Here is a 24,516-nt window from a genome sequence, read left to right as displayed (position 1 = left end):
ACATGAGGAACCACACACAGGAGCAAATGAGAAAAAAGAAGGTTAATTTGGACTTTGCTAAACAATAGTACATATATGAAACAGTCAGATACATAGAGATGCCAGAGGTGGGAGTGCTCAAAGAGTTAAAATATTAAATGTTCAAATATGTGTATTTTTTGAGAAATGACTCACATACTATGAAATTCACTCTTTTAAAATATGTAACGTGTTTTTTCATACATCCACAAAGTTGTGGAATATTGCACACCTTCACTACTATTTTATCACCTAAAAAAGAAACCAGAGTCACTCCTCACTCCCCTCCCCAGCCCCTGCAACTAGTCATTTACTTTCTGTCTGTGTGTATTTACATATGGAATATGTGCATTGTTTTTACTACAAATTTCAAGTAGTTAAAAGTATCCAGGAATTAAATCTTTTTGAAAATAGAACACTATGTTGTTTACCACTCACTGTAAATGACTGTGGCTATTCCATATTTCACTTTAATAGTTAACCAATCAGTCTATTTTGGTAGCTTCCTTAAAGATTATTTCCTGGAAGTGGTATGACTCGTTAAAATGTTAGGTGTGGTTTAAAGCCTTCTGATAAACATTGCCAAACTACCCTGAAGAAAGCGTGTATTAATTTACACTCAGAAAGTAATGTAAGAATCATGTAAGTTGTGAAGTATACTAATGCCTTTCAGTTAAGCATTTAACTTGTCAAATTAACTTGTCAAATTTTGAAAATTGTTTCTGCTCAACACTTTAGAAACTTTTCAGTGAACAGGAGTCATAATTTTTATATCAGTTGTACTTGAAACATTGTCTTAAATTAGCAGTGCAACTATATAGTATCATCTAGTATTCTAAGTTCAAAACAAGAAATTCTCTAAATAAATCTTATTAATCAGTTGCAGATTGCCTGAACTTTATATAACTGGCTCTTAATTGTTCATACAATAAATCTTTAAGCTCTATTAAATTAGCTATTTCAGTTCTTTTTTTAATTTTTTAAGCTTCCTCAGTAAATCTTGAAATAAGCCATTTGGCTGACAAAAATCTCTGACTTTTATTTTTCTCTTTACACACCAGACATTGGAGGTGTTAAAACTGATGTGACTTTCCCAAGTGGAAGGGAATGTATTCTAGATGGAGGAAGTGAGTTGGGTGCAGGTGTGACCGTAGCCATGTCCAGGCTCTCATCAGGAAAACGTGAGCAGATTATTTAGAGCAAGTAAGTATAGGGTGAAAATGAGATAATGAGGTTAAATTTGTGCCATAAAAGACAAATATTAACTGGTTTTCTCTGTCTTCTTGGTAATAAAAAATATCCTCCTACAGGGTAGGGAAGGATGGATGATAAGATGCTATGTGTGCAGCTTGGTGAGAGGGTTAAATACTTAGTGCTCGTTGGAGTGTCCCCCTTTTAACCTTGATCCTGTGTGTTTTTCTTATCAGTTTTTCTCATATCACCTTTACCTCCTCAGTTTAATCAGTTTGTTTTTTTTTTAAGTGATATGGTGGTATATTGAATGGGACATACCTCTTTTAGAAGTGGGTGTCTTTGGGGTAGGGGAGGGGAGGGGCATGCATACACACACACCTGACCTCACGGTCCTCTGACAAATAGTTCCCAATTGATTGTGGCAGATCCCAGGAGAATGTGGGATATTGGCAAGGGGTTCTTGAACCCACATGTATTTGCAATAGTAAATGTAAAAACTCATATATTTGTTGTTTTTGTTTGCTCTCTGAGTCATGTCTGACTCTGTTCATGGGATTTCCCAGGCAAGAATACTGGAGAGGGACATGGGCTTCCCCAGTGGATCCATCTCTGGATCAGGAAGAGCCCGTGGGGGAGGAAATGGCAACCCAGTCCACAGAGGAGGGGCTACAGAGTCCACGGGGTCACAGAAGTGTCACGACTTACCTATTAAACTGTTTTTCCAATATGAGTAAATACACCTGTGATTAAATTCATTTAAACATAGCTGCAGTGAACTTTGGGGTGCATATGTCTTTTTGAGTTATTGTTTTCTTCAGGTATATTGCCCAGGTGTGGGATTGCTGGATCATATATATGGTAGCCCTATTTTGTTGTTTTTTCAATAACCTCCATACTGTTCTTCTTAGTGGCTGTACCATTTTACATTCCCACCAACAGTATAGGAGTTCCTTTTCTCCGCACCCTCTCCAGCATTTATTCTTTGCAGGTTTCTTGATGATAGCCATTCTCACTGATGTGAGGTGATTCGCATTTCTCTAATAGCGTGATGTTGAGTATCTTTCCATGTGCCTTTTAGCCACAGTTAGAAGAAGGAAAGAAGTGGTAAAGATAAAAGCACAGGGATTTTCCTGGTAGTCTAGTGGCTAACAGTCTGTGTTTCCTATGCAGAGAGCGTGAGTTTGATCCCTGGTCAGGAATCTGATGTCCTATATGCTGCATGGCATGGCTTTAAAAAAGAAAGAAAGAGACAAAATAATAGCAAAGATAATGAAACTAAAAGCTGGTTCTTTGAGAAGATAAATTGATAAACCTTTAGCCAGACTCAAGAAAAAAAGGACAGGACTCCAATCAGTAAAATTGGCAGTGGAAAAGGAGAAATTATAGCGGACAACACAGAAATACAAAGGATCATAAGAGATGACTACAAGCAACTCTATGACAATAAAATGGACAGTCTAGAAAAATTCTTAGGTACAGTCTTCCAAGACTGTTCCTGAACCAGGAACAAATAAAAAATATGAATAGACCAATCACAAGTAGTGAGATTGAAATCGTGATTAAAAATCTTCCAACAAAGAAAAAAGTCCAGGACCAGAGGGCTTCACAGGCGAATTGTGTCAAGCCTTTAGAGAAGAGTTAATGCCTACCTTTCTGAAACTCATCCTAGAAGTTGCAGAGGAAAGAATATACCCGCACTCATTCTGTGGGGCCACTATCACCCTGATAACCAAAGCCAGAGAAAGGTATCACAAAAAAAGAAAATTGCAACTGAACATAGATGCAAAAATCCTCAAAATATTAATACTAGCAAACCAAATCCAGCAACACATTAAAAAGATCATATACTGTGATCAAATAGGGTTTATCCCAGGGATGCAAGGATTTTTCAGTATCCAGGAGTCAATCAGTGTGATACAGTACGTCACCAAATGGAAGACTAGAAACAGAGGTTTTTAGAATGTGACTTGTAGCAAAACTGGACAATAAGAAGGTTTGAACCCATGATCACAAAGTCTCTGCTCTCCTGGTCCAGCTTTAAGAAGATATATGTTGGCACGAATTTCAAATTTAAGAGAATCCAAACTTTGAGGGAAATTAAATGAAAATGTTTTGTTTTTGCCTATGTATTTTTGAAATTGTGCTAAAATACACCTAAGATAAAGCTTATTATTTTAACCACTTTCAGATGTACAATTCAGTGACATTGAGTTTGTTCACCAGTGTGGGGCAAACATCACCTCTCTCTCCATTTGCCCAGCTTTCTTATTGGCCACATGGTGCTAGGTACCCATTAAACAGTGATTGCTGGTCCCCTCTTTCCCAGCCGCTAGGAACCTCTATTCTACTTTTTGTCTCTATGGATAAAATTCCTTTTTAGTGAGACAGTTTTGTTGATGTTAGATAGCATAAATTAAGTTTTCTGTTTCTTTATAGAATGTTGATAATGAATGCATTTCTTTGAGAAGTACAACATACTTTGCCATAAATTAGAAGTTATTTTTGCCTTTTTATTTCTTTGTCTATTGTTTTTAACCAAAACATTGTAATTACATATGTTAAGTACAGAAGCCTTTGTGTTCTTTTCATTTTATTAAATGTAAACAAATGGTGTTAATGTAAGAGAAAATGGTTCTTTTTTCTGAACCTTATTACCAAATTGCTTTTTTAAAATACATTATCCCAGTTCCAGCTTCTTAAGGTGGCATCAATTTAATCTTAACTGCCTTTGCAATTAAGTTCATCAAAATAGTAGCAAATGCAAAAGATGACAGTCTTTTCACTAGCCTATGTAAGTCCATTGTGTTCTCCTAGCTGATGCTGGTCAAATCACACCATGATTGATGTGATTTGACTCAGGCTGATTTTTTTTATTGAGAGAGAATTGCTTTACAGAATTTTGTTGTGTTCTGTCAAACCGCAACCTGAATCTGCCGTAGGTATACATAAAATATAACTACTCCTGCTCATTGTATTCATTAGTAGTGGTTACTCAGAGGTGCTCTCTCTACTCTGGGCAGACCATGGACTTTATGCTTTTTCTTGCTGTTGTTCCATGTACTCAGGAGGTTGTGAGAAACCCGGCGTTCAGGTTCACCCACTTTACTTTGACCTAAATGCTAGAGGCAGCTTCAGTACTCTGCCTCTCTCTTTGCCTCCCTGCCTTTACTTAGTTTTTGCCCAGATATTCTTTATTTTATTTCCAGCTCATGAATTTATTTCTATAGATATTTTCTAGCATTTTCCGTTGTGTTCAGTGATAGGGTCCACTCTAAAGCAGTCTGTTGTTGAAAATGGAACTGGTCTCAGAGGCCACTGATTCATTACTGTCACTGAGTAAATAATAATAGAAATTAGAACACAGGCTTTGTCTTAATTTGCTATTATTTACTCTTGGCTCCTTGTTCCAAATCAGTGTCTGTTACAGGACTGGATGGAAGAATTTTTAGTATTATCTACTGTATCTCGCTTTCATTTTATAAAGGAACTAAGAGAGCCTGAACTGGAGGAAGGGTCTGAACCAAAAGTTCCTTCGCTAGCCTAGGTCTGAAAGGAGCTATAAGCCCTGCCAGGAGTGCAGGTAGAGATTTGTTGAGTGATGGTCTTCTTGTCACTTGCTTCTCGTATTGCACTTAAAGCTGTTTCTTACTGGCTTTAATGTGACAGAGGTAGAAGAGGGAATGTAATTTGTATTCATGTGTGAAAGGGAAAAAAAAACACTACATGGAGGTGTTACTGGTTAGTTTGAATAGTTAACCATTTGCGAATTTTGGTCTTTTGCCCTCACAGGCCTTTCCTGTTTGTAAGTCTAAAGATTTTGGTTTTAACTGTCTTAGCTTTTCTCCTTGAGTAATCTGGTGATTCACTGTGGCTCAGATGGTAAAGTATCCACCTGCAATGTGGGAGACTTGGGTTGGGAAGATCCCTGGAGAAGGGAACGGCTACCCACTCCAGTATTCTGGCCTGGAGAATTCCAACAGTCCATGGGGTTGCAAAGAGTCGGACACGACTGAACGACTTTCACTTTCAATCTAACTCACCACATGGTCTTCTTTTGGGGGGATGCAATTATATCTATTATTATTTTTCTCACATTTTCTTTTCGGTTGGAGTATAGCCAGTTAACAGTGTTGTGACAGTTTCCGGTGGACAGTGAAGGGACTCAGCCACACATACACATGTTTCCACTCTCCCCCTACTCCCCTCCCATCCAGGCTGCCACATGACATTGAGCAGGGTTCCATGTGCTGTGTAGTAGGTCCTTTAAAATGTTTATCCATTTGAAATAATAGCAGTGTGTACCTGTCCGTCCTCAACTCCCTAACTGTTCCTTCCCCTCATCCTTACTCCTGGCAGCCATAAATTTGTTCTCTGTCTGACTCACCACATGGTCTTGAGTGATTACTCCCAGATCCCTTCTCTAGCTCAACACAAGCCAGACTCCTGAATGGACACTTCCACTCAGTTGTCCCTGGGGCACTGAGCCTTCTCCTGAAACACAACAAATTAGTCCCCTGAATCCTGTCACCTTTCTCCATTCCCATGGACCATCCCTAATCTTGGCCATCATCTTATTCTGGATTAAGGCAGCAGCCTTCTTGCAGAGCTCCTGAAGACTGGCCTTCCACTGTATTAATCAATTCCATCCCTTGGCACCAAAGTATTTTTTTTCCCCAAAATATAGCCTATGCATCACTCTCCTAAATCATACACATACTCTTAAATAGTGCTTCCCAGGTAGTGCTAGTGGTAAAGAACTTGCCTTCCAGTGCAGGAGACAGACATGGTTTCGATCTCTGGATTGGGAAGATCCCCATTTTTTTCCATGCAAAAATGCTGGAGTGGGTTGCCATCTCCTACTCCAGGGGGGTCTTCCTGACCCAGGGATTGAACCTGAGTCTCCTGCATTGACAGGTGGATTCTTTACCACTGAGCCACCAGGGAAGCCCATTACACACTTAATAGACCACAGTAAATATAACTTTTTTATATACTGGGAAACAAAAGACTTCGGGTTGACTTGCTTTATTGTGGCATTTGCTTTATTGCAGTGATCTATAACTGAACATGTACTGTCTCCTGGGGATGCTTATATTAAGAATAAAGCTATGAACATTCATGTTCAGATCATTTTGGGGGCATATGTTTCATTTACAGAGTTCTGATTGCTCCACATCCTAAAACTAGATATTATCAGCCTTTTTAATTTTAGCCATTTTTCTTGGGTGTTTAATGGTATCTTATGATTTTGATTTTCATTTCTCCAGTGATTAAACATGTTGAGCATCTTTTCATGTGCGTATCAGCTATTTATATATCTTCCCATTGTGACTTGTCTGCTCAAGTCATTAGCCTGTGTTTTAAATTGAATTATTTTTCATTAAGATGAGTTTTTAGTAGATGTATAATATAATCTGGATCAAATCCTTGGTCAGATTTTTGTATTGCAAATATTTGAGTCAGTGGTTTGCTTTTTCATATCTTAACACTATCTTTGAAGGGAAGTTTTTAATTATAATTAAGCATAACTAAAATTTTTGTAACTAGTATTTTTGTATCTGGAAATCTTTAGTTAACCCCAAATCTTGAATATAGTCTCATCCTTTTTCTTAGAAATTTTGTTTTAGCCTTTATGTTTAGATATAATAATTTTTTGTATAGTAAGAGATTGCATGTTGAGATTTTTTTTCTTAAGTTTATCTAGTTTTTCCAGTGCCATCTGTTGAAAAGATTATACTTGCCCTTGAATTACTTTGGCACCTTTGTTGAATATTGATTGATCACACCAGTGTGAGTCTGTTTCTGAATTCTCTATTCAGTTCTGAGGCTCTACATCTGCTTTTATGTAAAAGCCACATTGTCTGGTTTACTGTAGTTTCAGAATAAGTCTTGAAACCAGGTAGTGTAAGTCCTCCAATCTTCTTTATTCTTTTCAAAGATATTGTGGCTATCCTAGATCTTTTGTGTTTCCATATAGATTTTAGAATTTCTCTCTTAAAGAAAGCATGCTAGAATTTTAATTGCAGTTGTGTTGGATTTATAGATTAACTTGAGAAAAATTGGAAACGACGTCAAGCCTTCCATAAACTTATGTATTACTTTCCTAGGACTGCCAAGACAAAGTATTATAAACTGTATGACTGAAAGTAACAGAAATTTATTCTCGCAGTCAGAAATGAAGGTGCCATCAGGGGTGTGCTCTCTCTGAAGGCTCTGGGAGAGGAATCCTTCCTCGTCTCCTCTAGCTTCGGGGGGCTGCCGGCCATCCTCGGCATTTCTTGGCTTGTAGATCCAGTAAATCTGTAATCTCTGCCTCCCTGTGCACGTGATCTTCTCCTTTTGTGTGTATCTCCGTCCACATTTCTCTCTTCTTATGAGAACATGAGTTATATTGGCTATAGAGCCTGCTGTAACCCAGCATATTGTTATTTTAGCTTGATTACATATGCAAGGAACCAAGTAAAGTCACACTTATGGGTACCAGGTTATGACCTTGGCAGATCTCTTGGGGAAAACACAGTTCAATCTTACAACAACATGATATATTTCTCCATTTAGTTAGGTCTTTAATTTCTCTCAAAAATGTTTTATAATTTTCGTTGTACAGATCTTGCTCGTATTCTGTAAAGTTTGTCTTCAGGCATTTCATGTTTGTGGGTGCTGTTGGAAATGCTATTTTTAAAATTCCATTTTTCAATCACTTTTTACTAATATATAGAAATGCAACTGACTTTTGCATATCAAATCTGTGCCCTGTAATGTTGCTATATTTTATGAATTTCAGTAGTTCCTTTGTAGAGTCTTTGGGATTTTCCATATAGATAATTATGTTGTCTGCAAATAAAAGACAGTTTTTCTTCTTCCTTTCCAGTTTGGATGCCACATGTTTCTTTTTCTTGCCTTAATGCATGGGCTCTGACTTTAAATACCCTATTAAAGATTTAGAGCAGACATCCTTGCCTTGTTTATGATCTTAGGGCAAAAGCATTTAGTTTTTTTATTTTTAAATATGAGGTGCTGTAGGTTTTTTATAGATATCCTTTGTCAGATGAGAGAGTGTCCTTCTATTCCTAGTAAAGAATGTTTAGCATAAATGAGTGTTGAATTTTATTACCAACTGAAATATTATATGATTTTTTAATTCTAATATGTTGAATTACATTTATTTTTTTTAACAATAAACCAGTTTGAGGCCTGAGATAATATCCATTTAATCATAATGCATTTCCTTTCTATAAATTATTGGATTTGATTTACAATTATTTTCTCACAGATCTTTGTGTCTTTGTTTATGAGCTATTTGGTCCATGATTTCCTTTTGTAATGTCTGTCTGGTTTGGGCATCAGTTGTTTTTCTTAGTAATTTTATTGTGATGTGTCTTGGTGTGGTTTTCTAGTGTTTCTCCTATTTGGGATTCATTGAGCTTCTTTGACATCTGCATTAGTAGTTGTCATCAAATATGGAAAATATTTTAGAAGTATTTTTTTGTTGATCTCTTCTATAGCATTTCTTCTGCTGTTAAGACCAACTGAATTTTTAATTTAGGTGTTGTATTTTTCAGCTATAGGTGATCCATTTTTTTTTTTAAGTTTCCATTTCTTTTTTCATAATGCCCATGTTTTCTTTTAAATAATTGGATATATTCACAGTAACGTTTTTAAAGTCCTTATCTACTAATTCCATCATCTTATTCATTTCTGAGTTTGTTTTTATTGGTGTCCCCCACCTTGTTTGGGATCACATTTTCTTGTTTATTCCCCTAATTTATAATATCTCATGTACCATCTTTAAAAGAGTGTTGGGTTTTGATCTGGTAAGCAGTCTAGTTACTTGTGGATCAGCCTGATCCTTTTTGGCATATTTTAAGCATTGTTAGTGTGGTTCCAGAACAGTGCTGTCCAGTAGAACTTTTTGCGTTGATGACCTTCATTTGCCCTTCTCTGATGAAAGGCCATTTTTTGGGGTCTCTATGAGACACTCCGGGTATCCTGTGAGAGTTCTTCTCCGTGGTTGGTTGGGACCGAAATGTCTCCCAGCTCCCTTGAGTTGTTCTTTCCTTGGTAACTGTTCTTTTCCAAGCCCCACGGGAGCTTGTCCTACACATGCGTAGCTTGGTATTCGGCCACAGGCTCAAGGAGACCCCGTTTCAGACGCCTGGAGCCTGTTGTCTTCACAGCTCTGCAAAAGCCCAGTGTTGGACCCTCCCTGAGCTCCAGTCCCTGTGTCCTCCACTCTGTGAGCCTTCTTGCTCTGCGTGGTTACCCTGCTCTGCTTTGGGCTTTGGTAACTCCTTTCAAGAAAGCTGGGCAACTATAGGGTTCACCTTGTTTTTACCCCCATTGTCTCAGGGATCGATGTCCTGTACTTCTTGTTCTCATACAGAAGACCCAGCTCTCTCGTTGTTTCTGATGGGAGTGCTAGTACACTGTCAGTTGTCCTGCCATTTATTGAACCATGTTTAATATTCTTAGTTGGCCATGATTTTGCTTGCCTCTGATATGTGTACCTACTGCTTTTTCTATGCTTGGAACTCTTTCCCCTGCCACCTGTATGACACTCCTGAAATCACTGAAGGGTCAGATTACATGTCACTTTCCCCCAGTGGTCTTCTAGCCACTACCAAATCCTGGATGAAGTTTCATATTTGGTGCTCATAGCTTAAGTACTCCTTTTGGTACCCATACTCATCTTACATTTGCCTGTAATTGTAGTTATTTGTTATTGTGGTCGTTTGTAGTCCCCACAAAACTCTGATCCACTTGAAGGCAAGGACCGTGTCCAGTTATGTTGTATCCTTCACGGCCAGCCCTGCGGGAACCTCAGGATCTCTTCTGTGTCCTGTTCTCTCCTTTGCACCACTGTATGTGAGATGAGGTGGTGTTACTCAGTGCCTCAAGTATGCTTTTGAAGTGTTTTATGCCTCTGCTCCGATTGGTTTGGAGAGGGGAACAATTATTGACAGCTGCCATCCTTATTCAGAAATTTCCTTTAAAAATTTTTGACCAGTCTCTGTAGAGATCAATAGTTTTCCTTTTTAGTATTTTGAACAGTGTTTGTTTGTTTGTTCTATTTATTTTTGGTTGTGTTGCACCTTCATTGCTGCAGGGGCTTTTCTCTAGTTATGGAGAGCAGGGCGTATTCTTTAGTTGTAGTGCTCAGATTTCTCTTTGCAGTGGCTTCTTTTGTTGTGGAGCATGGGCTCTGGGGCATGCAGGATTCAGTTGTTGGGCTCGTGGGCTCTAGAGCACAGGCTCAATAGTTGTGACACACAGGCTTAGTTGCTCCACAGCATGTGGGATCTTCCCAGACCAGAGATCGAACCCATGTCTGCTGCATTGACAGGTAGATTCTTTACCACTGAGCCACCAGGGAAGCCCTCTTCTTTAGTATTTATGTTCCAAATATTTTGATATACACTTACCCACAAATAGTGCTTGACTCAATATTATTTTTAGAGGTGAAATTTTTTTTTTCCGTACCTGCAAATAGCTCTCATTTTAAAATTATCTTTTGAGATCAATACCGGTAACCACTTAATTGTTCTCATAGCTTTGAGGCAGTCAGTATGGCTAGGTCTGTGGGTTGTGGTAAGGGATGCAGTTGCCATTGAAGAGCCTTTAATAATAGTAGCTTTCTTAGAAAGGCTTCTTTGAAAATGAAATTGAGTCAGGTGGCACTACTGGTAAAGAACTCACCTGCCAATGCAGGAGACATAAGAGATAAGGGTTTGATCCCTTGGGTTGCAAAGATCCCCTGGAGAAGGACATGGCAACTCACTCCAGTGTCTTTCCCTGGAGAATCCTCATGGAGGATAAGCCTGGCGGTCTACAGTCCGTAGGGTAGCAAAGAGTTGTACCCAACTGAAGCGACTGAGGACACATAGCATTGTGGAATCTTAGAATTGGCGAAGACCTTGAAGGTCATTTGTTCTTTTTGCCCGCAGTCTCCTTGACAGAGGCTAGTTTGAGATAGCTTCTTTCAATTTCCATTATTCTGATTGCAGAAAGTTCTTAGAGACTGTAGAAAGTTCTTAGTAATATTGAATCAATATTTCCACAAACTTCTGCGCATTGGGCCTGCTTCCACCTTTTATGATTTCATAGACTGAAGTTAAATTCTTTAGCTTATTTTATCTCATAGCAGTTTATACCCTGTTTTTATTTCTTTGCCTAAAGCATCTCAGTTTATGCAACTATTCCTTATATATTATCCTAGTGAGTTGGCTCTTTGCATCAAGTGGCCAAAGTATTAGAGCTTCAGCATCAGTCTTCCAGTGAATATTCAAGGTTGATTGCCTTTAGGATTAACTGGTTTGATGTCCTTGCTGTCCAAGGGACTCTCCAGAGTCTTCTCCAGCACCACAGTTTGAAAGCATCAATTCTTAAGCGCTCAGCTTTCTTTATAGTCCAACTCTCAAATCCATACGTGACCACTGGAAAAACCATAGCTTTTACTGTACGAACCTTTCTTGGCAAAGTGATGTCTCTGCTTCTTAATACACTAAGTTTGTCATATCCTTATGTACTTTTAAAAATGTTATGTATGAATGCATCTTCCAGTGTAATACTCAGAACTGAATTCAGTCTTATAAATGTGGCCTGTATTGAGACAAGAGGAGCATCCTTGATTTGGATACTATTAATATCTAACTCCTAGAGGAGGGCGTGGCATACCACTCTAGTATTCTTGCCTGGAGAATCCCATGGATGGAGGAGCCTGGCGGGCTATAGTCCATAGAGTCACAAAGAGTCGGACCCAACTAAAGCTACTGAACATAATACCTGACCCTCAGTGCTTCCTAAGGTTGCCTTCACTTACTGCCTCCTCTTAGAGTTGAAATATCCTGACTTGTTTTTTTCAAAGGAAACTGTTTTAAGCTCTGTTTCCTCTCTTCTATCTGTGTGCAGTTTATCTTCCATAAAAACACACACTCCATTCTCTTCAGGTTATTTTGTATTAAAATGTGGTTTACTCTTTGTTTTATATGCAGATTTGATATACATTAGTCCAATCTGCTTCCTAATAAATAACAAAAAAGTCAGGGGACTTCCCTGGGGGTTCATTGGCTGAGACCCCAAGATCCCAATGCGTGGGACCCAGGTTCGATCCCTATTCAGGAAGCTGGATCCCACATGCTGCAGTGAAGACTGAAGATCCCTCGTGCTGGAGCTAAGACCCAGTGTAGCCAGATGAATATATAGATAAATGAAATTTAAAAAAAGAGAGAGTGATGTACTCACAGCGTGTGTGGAAAAACCATGCCCTTAAAAAAAAAAAAAAAAAAGAGTCGGATATAGAGTTCTGTTAGGTATCTTTGGAATTCTTCCACTAGTTTCATATCCAGAACTTGAACTCTGGTTAAGTTTGCTCAGTCAGCCAGGAGTCAGCCTAACAGTGTTCTGCTTTCTTCTTACGGATGCATCCAGAGACTGTGCAACCTTGCGGAAATTAAGGTGGCCGATGTCTGTGACATGCTCCTGGTCTTTTATACTAGCAACTTAAGTCCAAACTCTACACTTGTAGGAGCCACACCATTGGGTTTTTTTCCCTTCTGGTAATTGTGGCCACTTCTACTTTTCCATAATTTTTTTTCCAACAAAAGTTCTCACATTTATTACTGAGCCACAGCATTAGTGCAGAAACACTGACACAAAGAGAAAAAACATTTTCCCAATAAAACATATCCAGCTGTTAGAATAGTAGCAATGTTCTCAGTGTAAGATGCAGCTGACCTTGACTCAGATTCCATCCATGTGCCATGTGTTGCCCGAGGCTTCCTATGGACCCAGCTTGGTTCTCCTCCAGCGTCTTCTCTTGGAGTTGTACCTGATTTCAGTACCAGTTTTCGTTCGAATCCACTGGGGAATAGGACTATTCTGCTTTTGTTTTTTGGCCAGGAATCAGTTGATCCTGGAAATCTTGTGAGAAAATGTGGTGAGGAGCAGGATTCCCATATTTTTAAAATATTGTGAACGATGGTTCAATAAGCAAATCTCAGTTCTTTTTTAGATGTAGTTTCCTGAACCAGAAGACTTGAATGTTTGTAAACTGTCAGGGTGTTTTTATTACTTCCTTCATACTAGGACTAATCATGTGTTCGTTGCCATTAAATACTGAGATGACAGAAATATAGAAAGCTTAATTCAGAGTGCTAACAGAGGTCTTAACTGATAAAGTCCCATGTTACCATAGTTTTAAAATAATTTTTGTTACTTATCAAGGCTTAATTTTTCACCAATTTCATAGATCTTGAAATTCATAACATTTGAAAAATAATCAGCTTTGATATGAGGTTTTCAGTAGAAGAAATATCAGTTAAAAAAAAAGCTCACCCTGATTTATTATTTGTTATTAAAGTTGGCTGGAATACAAAATGACAAGGGCGCAGTGGAAATTGTGACTATCGCATTCACGTCTTTTCTACTATAAATCTGGTTGTGGTTTCAACAGACACTACATTCGTATAAAGAACTCTGGGATAGACTATTCCTGTCAACATGATTCCAAAATTATAGACACTGATGTCAATGCAGATGAGGTTGGCCTAATTTGGTCAAGAGAAGGACATGCTGAGTCTCTGTATGGATAGCTAAAGGCTATTGCCAAGATTGACAGGTGTCCTGTGAGTGGCAAAGAGCCCCAGGGGTAAAATTTGTACTTGGATTACTTCTCTAAGACACAGCGATCAAAGTTGTACCTTTTCCTTCCATTGATTGTGCTCTTAAAATAGTGAGATTTGCTTTTAATACCCTGATTGTTCAGATATTTTGTAAGGCCCAGGGAGGTAAAGGATTTTATCCTTTTTTTCCCCTTATAGTATCAAATTCTGTTGTCAAAAGCTCCACTGTATCCTGCGCATGAATTTTTCTAGTGTAGCCAAGTGACCCTTGTTTGTTAGCCTGTCATGTTTCACTCAGGCTTTGAGGCAGGTGAGAAATGTTAATATAAAAAAATACATTTGTTATTGTTGTAAAAGAGGCAACTATTTCTTTAGGGGAAAATAAATTATATTTGGAGAGATTAATTTTTAAGATAATTTTATGATAAGTAATGTAATATCATAGATGAGTATTAATACAATTTGATAACAGCTTTTGTTTCTATTTCATCTTACTGAAATTTCTTTATTATTAAGAGAAGCTTTATAATTTGTCAAGATAAATTAGTAGTAAGTATTTCATATCTCAAAAGAAGAAAAAGTTTTAAAGCCGTTAGATTCATGCCATTAAAGAACGATAAGTATACTAAGAAAAAACTATTGCCTGAGGTTTTTGTGAGATTTGAATGATGTACATGTGTCATCGGCAATGAAGGAGCTATGATTTTAGGCATAAACACAGTAGCTATTTCTGTTGAAATTTTTTTTGACATGTGGGATGCTAGTTTCCTGACCAGGGATGGAACCTGCACCCCTACATTGGAGGCACAGAGCTTTACCCACTGGACCACCAGGGAAGTCCCTGCTGTTTCTATTCAAATAGGAAATTTCCTGACCTGGGAGGATTGTCTTGATTATCTCTGTATCTCAGCGTCAGATATGTAGTGGAAATTGAAGAAGGAGTTGCTGGGGAACCCTTGTAGGGAGCCAGCCTGTTGACTGGTGTGAAAAATTAACCCTGGCCCTCCCAGGACCCAGAAAAGCGTCTCTGGGTGCTGGGTGGGCCCCGCACGTGTTCCCCTCCTGGACCGTGTGGTTTCCGTTAGGCCCATAATTGGGGTGTAGCTGGAGAGGTTAGGTCATTACCATGGTTGGGCCTTACTGATTTAATCTGGACTTGACTTAGTGTTTCTGAGAGCCTGCTCTGAGCAAGGTCTTCTTGCACAGATGTCGCTTAACTTCTGTGAAGGGAGGCAAGTAAGGTGTTGACTCGCCCAGGTTCACTCAGCTGTTGGCAGCACAGCTGGGAAGCAAACCCAGGCTCTTGACTCCAGACCCAGTACAGTTTGGAGATGGTGGAATAATCTCAACGGAAGTTCCTTTCAATGAGAGAAGTTTTAGAACTGTCTTTCTTTTTCTCCCCTCCATGTCTCACTTCTGATCTTCTTCCTCTTCCCGTGTTCCATCCTTCCCTTTTAGATAAGACGCAAGTACAGATTGTTGACCTCACCGTTAACCTATAAGACATACATCAAAATGTTTAAGTACTGTGTCAAAAATAGCAGTATTGTGTTTGCCTCTGAGAACTCAGCTTTTTGAGCAGCTGATTGGCAGGGCACTGTGAGGATAAGAAGTGTTTCTGGGCTGAGCATGGAGGTAGCAGGCTCATTTGGTGTGTGCCGCCCAGGCCAGCCCAGCAGGTAATGAATGATGACCACCAGCCGTTCTCCTGGGAATGGGGCTGACTCCACTCAGCTGCTCTGTCCCTGTCGTGGGCATCCTTTGAATTTGCTGGCTGGAACCTCACTGCCCGAAGAGGAACCTGAGCCCCTGACAGTCTCATGTCACACCTAGCTCCATGACAGACTAAAAAAGTTGTCTCCGTGTGTGCAAAGATTAGCATCACAGCTTGTTCAGAAGAAAGAAGAGATATGTATAAGGTGTAGTGAGAAATACATGGCCGTGTTTCATGTATAGCTTAAATTTAGAAAAATTTTTATTTGGACCTGTAATTTGAATTTATGCCTTGTTTTAACAGGTTGAGAATTAACTTTTTTTTTTTTTTTCTTTTTTAATGCTCTCTTTGTCCTGAGGATTGGATAATGAAAACAGCACTGGTATTTGAGCTATTGGGGCTATTTTCAGATATTTTAGAACCATAACGTGGGTCCCATCACCAGGCAGATGACTTTGTCTCGCTGTGAACCGCGGTCCCTGACGCAGTCCTGCCTTGAGTGTTTCCCAGCCTGTCTAACCTCTCTCCCCTTCCCTGCCCCCAACCAGAGCTGTGATCCCCTCTGCTGTGGTCTCCTGAGTGCCCACCCAGCCTTATCCCACCGAGCTGCACTTGACCAAAACCTCCGAAGTATCCAGCAGGTTGGGATTAGCTTTTAGGATGAAGTCAAAAGAATCTCCCCTCGGGCCATCCCGTGACCCGCGTTCCAGCCTCGTCTACTCTTCTTCCCGAATCTTCTGCTTGGTTTTGTCATGCATTGTCACATCCACACAGATTGTCTTCCCATCCTCTCTGTGTTCTTGCCCCTTCAGTTCAGCTCAGGGATATTTCAGGGCCCCTGGGAAGAAGCTCCTCACTTCTAACCAGGTCAGACCCAAGCATCGTTGGCAGTTCCCGCCTCAGCCCCATCACACTTGTTTCCGTTGCAGCGTTGTGCTTGTTTACAGTCTTTGATTCGTGTAGATCCTGATGAAATGGAAAGCTTCAGGAGGGCAGGAGCCAGAGTCTGTTTCCATTTGAATACCCCTGGCATCTCACCAAGGGCCTGGTCCCTGATTGCTGCTTTAGAAGTAACTTGCATGAAAGTGTCATGAAAGGCTTTTCCTTTCATGCTGGCTGCTGTAAGAGATCACAGAGGTGGACAGAGGCCCACTTTGCTGTCACCGCACCCCCCGACTCATAGCTGAAGGAAGAGTGAGTGAGACCTGGAGCACAAGTATTATCATAGATGCTAGATCGCAGTTAGGGCTTGGAAGTAATGTTCTTATAATTGCTTGAAAACACACAGGTAGGCTGGCCTTTGTCAATAAATCCAGAATGCGTGAATTATAATGTATAGCACAACATTGTCTGTGAAAGCCCCTAACATTCGTGAAGTAATCCTAGCTCCAAAGGAAAGAAAAAGTTGAACACATTCAGTACTAAAAGTTGAAAAGATAGAATAAAATGCATTAATATTTTTAAGCGCCAGGACAGTTCTCCCTGTGGAGCTGGTCTTTATGGAAGAAATGAGCACTTTTTTAGTGCTGCCAGACATTTGGGGGAAAGTTATTTGAAAGCAGCGCTGATGTTAAGGTTGTAGACGAGCTTGGGGCCAGCCAGAGACCTCGTTTGCCTCCATTGTGTGGGACTGTTAAGTCGGCTGTCGCGAAGGTTTCTCCTCTCCTCTTCCCCACGTCACTGACTCTCCCACCCCAGCCCTGGGCTGTGGCAGTAACCACGCGCCGGTAGGAAGGCTGGCTGGCAGCGCGTTCTCAGAGTCATGTGACCCTTGTTTGAAGGCAGCTGTGTGAGGTTCAGGGCGGGCATTCCCCTCTCTTCTGCCTCGGGACAGCTGGTTATTGTCAGGTCTGACGAGCCTCCCTTGCTCTTTGCTTGCGGGGCGAGGAGGGAGGTTATGCGTCAGGGCTTTTCCTAGACCCAATGGGAATTACACTGATCTGGTGTCTGGCCTTGGTTCTCATCAAGTGGATCACCTCTAAGGTAGGCCATCTTTATTTTTAGGATGGTGACATGAATCTTTAGTTTATACATTGGTAGGAATGGACTAGTTAGTGGAGTTCCTTCTCCTTTTGCTTCAGTTTTTGTTCCTCTGATTACAGGAGCTCTGCGGTTTTACCTGTCAGCTGTCATTTTCATGTTATTGTCATGTTGCTATGTGTATTTTCAGTTTTCTCCCATCTATTCCTCCTGAAGGGCTTTTTATGGATCATTTCTTGGTATCGAAGTAGCTTTGCTCAGGATCATGCCTTTAAGGAAGTCTGTTTTCTTTTTTTTCAAACTAGTTAATGTCATGTCTATTTACTGTGCCAGGGTGATCAAGATGAAGTTATCCAAAAACTAGAGTGCCACTGGGCTGACAAACAAACTGAAGTCTTCATTGCCATTAAAAATCAAGTTTTTATGCTTAAAGAAGTTCAGCTTCTAAGGTTATGAAATTACTGAACAGTTTAGGCTTTTGGTGTACATATTTTAAACATTCTCTTCTGGAGATACCAAATTTATTTTACTTATAACTTCAAAGTATAATTACTGGAGATTTCTAAGCTATTGTAAACTTTTTAAAAAAACTAAATACCACTTTCTAGCATGTTCTCACTTAAGGTCTTGTTGCTACTGAAATATATGTCTTAGTTACAGCGAAAGAAGTAAGATTATTGTATTATGTATCTGTTGATCTTAAATTTGGATTCCCAAGACCAGGCTTAAGAAGTGCTTGATAGAATGCTAGTCATTTGGCATCTGATTGAGAGTCTAAAGTAGGAAATACTTACGATTATACTATTTAAAATTATTTTGTCTGTACTTGTGTAAAAATGATTATATCTTTAACCCACCATGCAGCTTTTTTCTTCCTTTATTAAGAAAACTGAAAAGTATGAATGTAAACTTAAAATGTTTAGGACCAATACCATATGCTAGTAAGGAACACAAAAACTTCTATAAAGTTAAACTTCTTTTTCAAGCGAGGTTTTAATCACTGATAAGGTAGTGTTTTCACATTTAAGCATACTGTTTTAGGCATAGTTGTGTCTTTCTTGAAGCAGTCCTGTTTTCTTACTGAACATGATTGAAGAAATCTCTTAAAGAAAAACAATAGGTTTGAATTTTTTTAATCTTTGTCTTTTGTAAATTAATTAATTTTGTCACACTGACACCAATTTACTCATTGTTTCTAGAGGATTAGCTTGCCAAGTTACTGGATGAAGGTCAAGTTAATAATGGATTAGTTGAATTGTAGTTGTTTTTTTTTTTTACTTTGTTATAACAATCAAAAATTTTTAAAAGTGTTTAAGCAACAGACTGCTGTTATTTTCGATGTGTGACTTTTAGAGGTATATTTATATAGCAAAGAAGAACTGGAGGATAGAGTTCAATGGATGGATGTGGGTCTTGGATAGGCACTCAGATAGGAACGCTTTTTTGGCATATGTAAGAAGAATTGTTGTTTGGTCGCTAAGTTGTGTCCAGCTCTTTGCAACCCCATGGATGGACTTCATGCCAGGCTTCCCTGTCCTTCACCAGCCCCCAGAGTTTGCTCAGATTCATGTCCATTGAGTCAGTGATGCCATCTAACCATCTCATCTCATCGTTTGTCACCCACTTCTGTCCTCAGTCTTTCCCATCATCAGGGTCTTTTCTAATGAGTTGGCTCTTCCCACCAGGTGTAAGATGAAAACACTCTGAAAAAGCTCACTTTACTGCATCAGAGAAAGCTTTCAGAACTTTGGACTTCTTCATCTTTTGTACTGTGTTACCATTTTTTGTAATGTGACCCAGAAGTGTATTCAGTGCTACTGTGTTTAGGCCCTGTGGCAGAGCGTATAATGACGGAGAGTATAAAACCTACCTTCAGAGGTCTTGTTCAGTAAAGAGAGATTTTGTCTGAAAGCACCTGGAGCGTTCACTGGCACAGAGTAGGAGCGCAGCAAAGAGTTAATATATCATTACTTTACCACATGAGGGAAACACACACTCTTTTGCACAATAGGTTACTTTAGTGGAAAAGTTGAACAAGATAAAAACCATAGCACTTAAAATATCTTTCGTGCTTGTGCTCCGTCCCTCAGTTGTGTCCAGCTGTTTACAACTTCATGAACTGTATGTAGCCCACCAGGCTCCTCTGTCCATGGGATTCTCCAGGCAAGAATACTGGAGTGGGTTGCCATTCCTTTCTCCAGGGGATCTTCCCGACTCAGGGATGGAACACACGTCTCCTGCATTGGCAGGCCAGTTCTCAACCACTGAGCCACCTGGGACGTCCCTTTAAAACTCATCATCCTTGGGGATTCACTGGAAGTTCAGTGGTTAGGACTTCTCACTGTCCCTGCTGGGGCCCTGGGTTCAGTCCCTGGTCAGGGAACTAAAGTCCCACAAGCCTTGCAGCATTGCGCCCCGCCCCCCCAAAAGCACACAACATGTCTGTCTTTAAAAGTTATATCCTAACTGATACCAGGAACAACTTTTACGCCTTTTGTCCTCTACCTTGTAAGTCAGATCTTTTGTGGAAGAGCAGTTCACCCTGATTCAAGGTGCGTGTCTTAGTTGGGCACTCTTGTGGCTGTAGATTCTTTGGAACCTTACTGTTTAACTTGCTTGTGCTGCCATCAGTTTCGGATTAACTCAGCCGCGCCCGTGTTTTGACCTATACTGGTTCGCTTTACAAGCTGTTCCCAGGATGGCTAAATTAGAAAAGTCACAAGTAGGAGCCTCTCAGTTATTTCTATTCACTGGTGAGGTGAGCAGGAATGTGGATGATAGCTCACGGTGTTTTATGACTGACAGCGTGACTTGAGATTTTGGTTCAATTTGTTTTACTATCTTTATTAAAAATAGAATTTTACAACTATATGGCTTGTAAAGTGATAATCTTTTTGAAAAGGTATATGTTAAGCCTGTGCTTCAGTCTTGGTGTATAAAGCACATATAATTATTGTTTTTTTAATTGAGCCTTCAGTAAATGTAGGTCTTTTTTATTATTAATTTTTGTTTATTTATTTTGACCATGCTGTGTGTCATGTGGGGTGGGGTCTTAGTTCCCTGCCCCCCCTCACCAGAGATCAAAGCCATGCCCCCTGCAGTGAAAGCCGGGAGTCTTAACCACTGGATGGCCAGGGAGATCCCTATGATTATTTTTTAAAATAACACAACATGGAAATCAGATTTTTATAATTCATAATTTATAGTGCATTTTTCCAAAAGGAGTTCCTAGATTGCTTAGTGAAACAAATTTGATATTCATTTTAAGCTTCATCTGTGAGGCAAGTAAATGAGTAAATTATCACTCAGAATGTATTCATTGATGGTTCACATTTTTAAGTCCATTCTTAAAAAAATTTCCTTTTGTCTCATTTAGATTTATTTCATAAGAGTTATGTCTTGTGGTTTAGGGTAGAATTTTAAGTATTTACGGACTTTAAGTATTTAAGACTTACTTAAATTAGCAATGAATCAAATTAAATGAATACTTTGCACATCCTTAAGTAATTTGTTAAAATATATTTAAAATTAAGTTCTACCCTTTTTGCCAATTTTTAAAAATGATTAACTAAGACAGACTCTACAATTCTAATATCTAAACTGGTGCCCCTATAAATAAGTCTAAAGTGAATACCTTAAAATAAGTTTAGTATGTCATAGTTATAATCTAGATTATGTTCATTAGCCAGTTTTTCTGAAGAAGGAAATAGCAACCCACTCCAGTATGCGTGCCTGGGAAATCCCCTAGACAGAGGAGCCTGGTGGCCTACAGTCCATGGGGACAAACAAGAGTTGGACACGACTTGGCCACAAACAAGTCAGTTTTTCACTTACACTGTTTTAACAACTGGTATTAGTCTTTCTCAGTCCTTAAAGTGATGAGATTTTACCTCTCCAATTAGTGCCTCTTTTAGTAAATACCCTTCCCTACACTTTAAAAAAAAAAAAAGGCAACCGGTTTCCTGAAGAGGACTGTTAGAGATAACAGGTTACAATTTGTTTTAACAAGCTGTTTACTCAAGTTTTATTGGATATGAGTTGGTTGATAGGTACTGACCGTGACAGGCTGTTACACAATCATACCTGTGGTTTCATGAATCTGATTTGGCCGGTAGGAATACTTATTTCCACCTTTGTGCTCTTCATACTACTAGATTTTCCTCTCCTATGGTGGTATTTAGGGGAGGCTTGAAATCTAATGAGCTAAATATCTTGGGGTGGGGATGTGAACAGCAGGTGTGAGTTGTACCTTTTAATACCAGTGATTACAGTGACTGCGCCCGAATAAGTAGTTTATGATGAGACACTGCAGGAGGCTTAGGGTCTTCTGTTGGTTAACTTTATTAAGCATGATGCTGCCAGGGATGTGTTCTGTATGATTTAGTCCCTTAGAATTTGAGATCATCCACTTCTTTGTAGGTTTCTTTGTAGTAGATTCCTATTGTATTTTTTATTTGATTTATTCTGTGAATATATGATAACTATGTGTGAACATGCTTAGTCATATCCTACTCTTTGAGACCCCATGAACTGTAGCCTACCAGGCTCCTTTGTCCAGGGGATTTCCCAGGCAAAAATACTGGAGTTGGGTTGCCATTCCCTTCTCTAGGAGGTCAGAGGTCTTCGCAACCAGGGATCAAACCCAGATCTCCTGCATTGGCAGGTGAATTCTTTACCACCGAGTCACCTGAGAAGCCCACATGCTACAAAATTCAAAAGGTATTCATTGGTAATTTCTCCTCTTACCTTTGTGTTCTTCAGCTTCCTTGGAGGCAGCCAGTGTCAAAAATTAGAATTTTATTTTTGCTTGTAACTTGTATTCCTTTTATATTTCATGAACTGTTGGAGGTTTTTGCTTGTTTGTTTACATCTTCATTAAATCATACATGACTTTAATTGATGTTTTTCTCTTAAATAGTAGGCTTTGCAGGTGGCGCTAGTGGTAAGGAACCCACCTGCCAATGTAGGAGTTGTAAGAGATGCTGGTTTGATCCCTGGGTTGGGAACATCCCCTGGAGAAGGGCATGGCAACCCACTCCAGTATTGCCTGGAAAATTCCATGAACAGAGGAATCTGGCAGGCTACAGTCCATGGGGTGGAGAAAAGTCGGACACAGCTGAAGCGACTAAGCACGCATGCAAAACAATGATTTGGGGAGCTGTTTCCTTGGTGGATCAGATGATAAAGAATCTGTCTGCAATGCAGGAGACCTGGGTTCTATACATGGGTCGAGAAGATCCCCTGCAGTAGGGATGACAATCCCACTGCACTATTCTTGCCTGGAGAATCCCATGGACAGAGGAGTCCGGTGTGTCTATGGGGTTGCAAGAAGTCGGACACCACTGAGCGACTAATACTTTGCATGCTAAATCCAAATGAGGATTTTAAATGCAATAAAATTTCTTTATAATAATAGTAAAAAGCATGGTTATTTTTCCTTGAGATTTTTAGGTGTATGTTAAAGAACTGTAAATTTCATGCCAGAGTTTTGTGAAGACAGAATATCATTAATCTAATATGTAAAAATACCATCTCATTTCCTTAACGTGTATTTCTTTCATTAATGAAGTCAAGCATCTTTTCTTGTGTTTATTTATTATTTCTCTTCCTTGAGTAGTATTTTTATGTCCTGCCTGTTTTATGCATTGTTATTCATTATTTGCTAACTGATTTGTGAGACTTTTTTTTTTTTAGATTAGCGGGGAAAAATTACCCCTTTGTCATCTGTTCAACTTAATTTTTGTGGTTTGGGGTTTGTCTTTTGCCTGTTTATGGTATTTTTTGCCATGCATAATTTAACTTTTTGTGGCCAAATTGATTTGTTTTTCATGACTTCTCGATTTTAGAGGACAATTAGGTCTTTCCTATTTAAGATTTAGTGTCATTATTTAAATTAAAAATTTTTTTATTGAAGTATAATTGATTTACGGTGTTGTGTTTCAGATGTACAGCAAAGTGATTCATTATAGGTCTTTGTTGTTTAAAATTTTTAAAAATACAGTCGTGTTTTCCTCTAATACCTTCATGCTTTTTTTTTTTACATTAAAACTTTTGTTCCATGTGTAATTTATTTTGGAGTAGATAGAAAGGTAATAATGCAGCTTTATGTTTTTCCAAATAGCAAGTTAAATAATTAATATTTTCCCCACAGATTTTTAAATCCTTTAGCATAAATAAAATTACTATATATTATTGGATTTGATTCTAGATTCTGTATTAAGAATTTGCTTGCCTGTTTATTCAGCTACTATTATTGATTTCTTTCAGTGTGCTAGGCACTGTTCTAAATGTTGGGATTTATTCTAAATCTGGGGATACAGCACTGAACAAAGTCCCTGCCCCCGCAGAGATTAGAGTCTGGTAGGAGGCTTTGTTAATTTTATCTTCTAGATGTTTAATTTGTCTTCATCTCAGTTGTTATTCGTCAATTTGCCCATCAAATGTATTCATCAACTTAATCTGTAAAAAATTATTCACTAACTTATTTACAATAAATGCACGCAATCATCGATTTACCAGGTATTTATTTAGCATCTGCTAAATAATAGTAGTTTTAGAGGCCAAAGATACAGCGGTGAATAAGTCAGACAGGGTCCCAGCTCTTGTGGCGCCTTTGTTCTGGAACAAGTAAACGAGAGTAGGTCGGCCAAGTGCGGGGTGGCGGGTGAAGGTCAGGGGGACCCTGCCTTCAGGAGGAGTGAGGGCATCTCTCAGGTGACCTTAGGTTTGGTAGCCTGGGGATGGCTCTCTGAAGAGATGACGTTTCATCTGGAACCTGAGAGAGAGGAAGGAGACGGTCTGCCGCGGTCCTGCGCAGAACAGCGGGTCGCACGGCTCTGTGTGTTGGCGTGGTTGAGGGGACGCAGGGAGGCCAGGGGGCTGGGTCTCCCTGGTGAAGAGACAGATGCGGTAGAACCGAGGGGTGGGCAGGTCGTGGAGAGCTTCGTCTGTGGACTCCATTCCAGGTATACGGGGGCCATTGGAGGACTT

At 39.4% G+C, this 24,516-nt stretch overlaps 1 protein-coding gene across 12 annotated transcripts in view; it reads left to right on the top strand.

The window, feature by feature from the left end:
• PDE7A (phosphodiesterase 7A) overlaps window positions 1–24,516 on the top strand; it is a 110,883-nt gene that overhangs the window by 32,734 nt on the left and 53,633 nt on the right. For 2 of the 12 annotated variants that reach the window (XM_061123399.1, XM_061123402.1), the window contains exon 1: window positions 17,455–17,529. The exons of the other annotated variants lie outside the window; for them this stretch is intronic. In XM_061123399.1, coding sequence (XP_060979382.1) covers window positions 17,470–17,529 — 60 coding nt within the window. In that variant the 5' untranslated portion in view covers window positions 17,455–17,469. Of the gene's footprint in view, window positions 1–17,454; window positions 17,530–24,516 lie in introns of those variants that run through there. 12 annotated transcript variants of the gene reach the window in all.

The sequence above is a fragment of the Dama dama genome, chromosome 21 (assembly GCF_033118175.1).
Source record: "Dama dama isolate Ldn47 chromosome 21, ASM3311817v1, whole genome shotgun sequence".
Taxonomy (NCBI): domain Eukaryota; kingdom Metazoa; phylum Chordata; class Mammalia; order Artiodactyla; family Cervidae; genus Dama; species Dama dama.
Note: the sequence above shows the minus strand (reverse complement) of the source record. Positions and strands in the feature narration are given on the sequence as shown.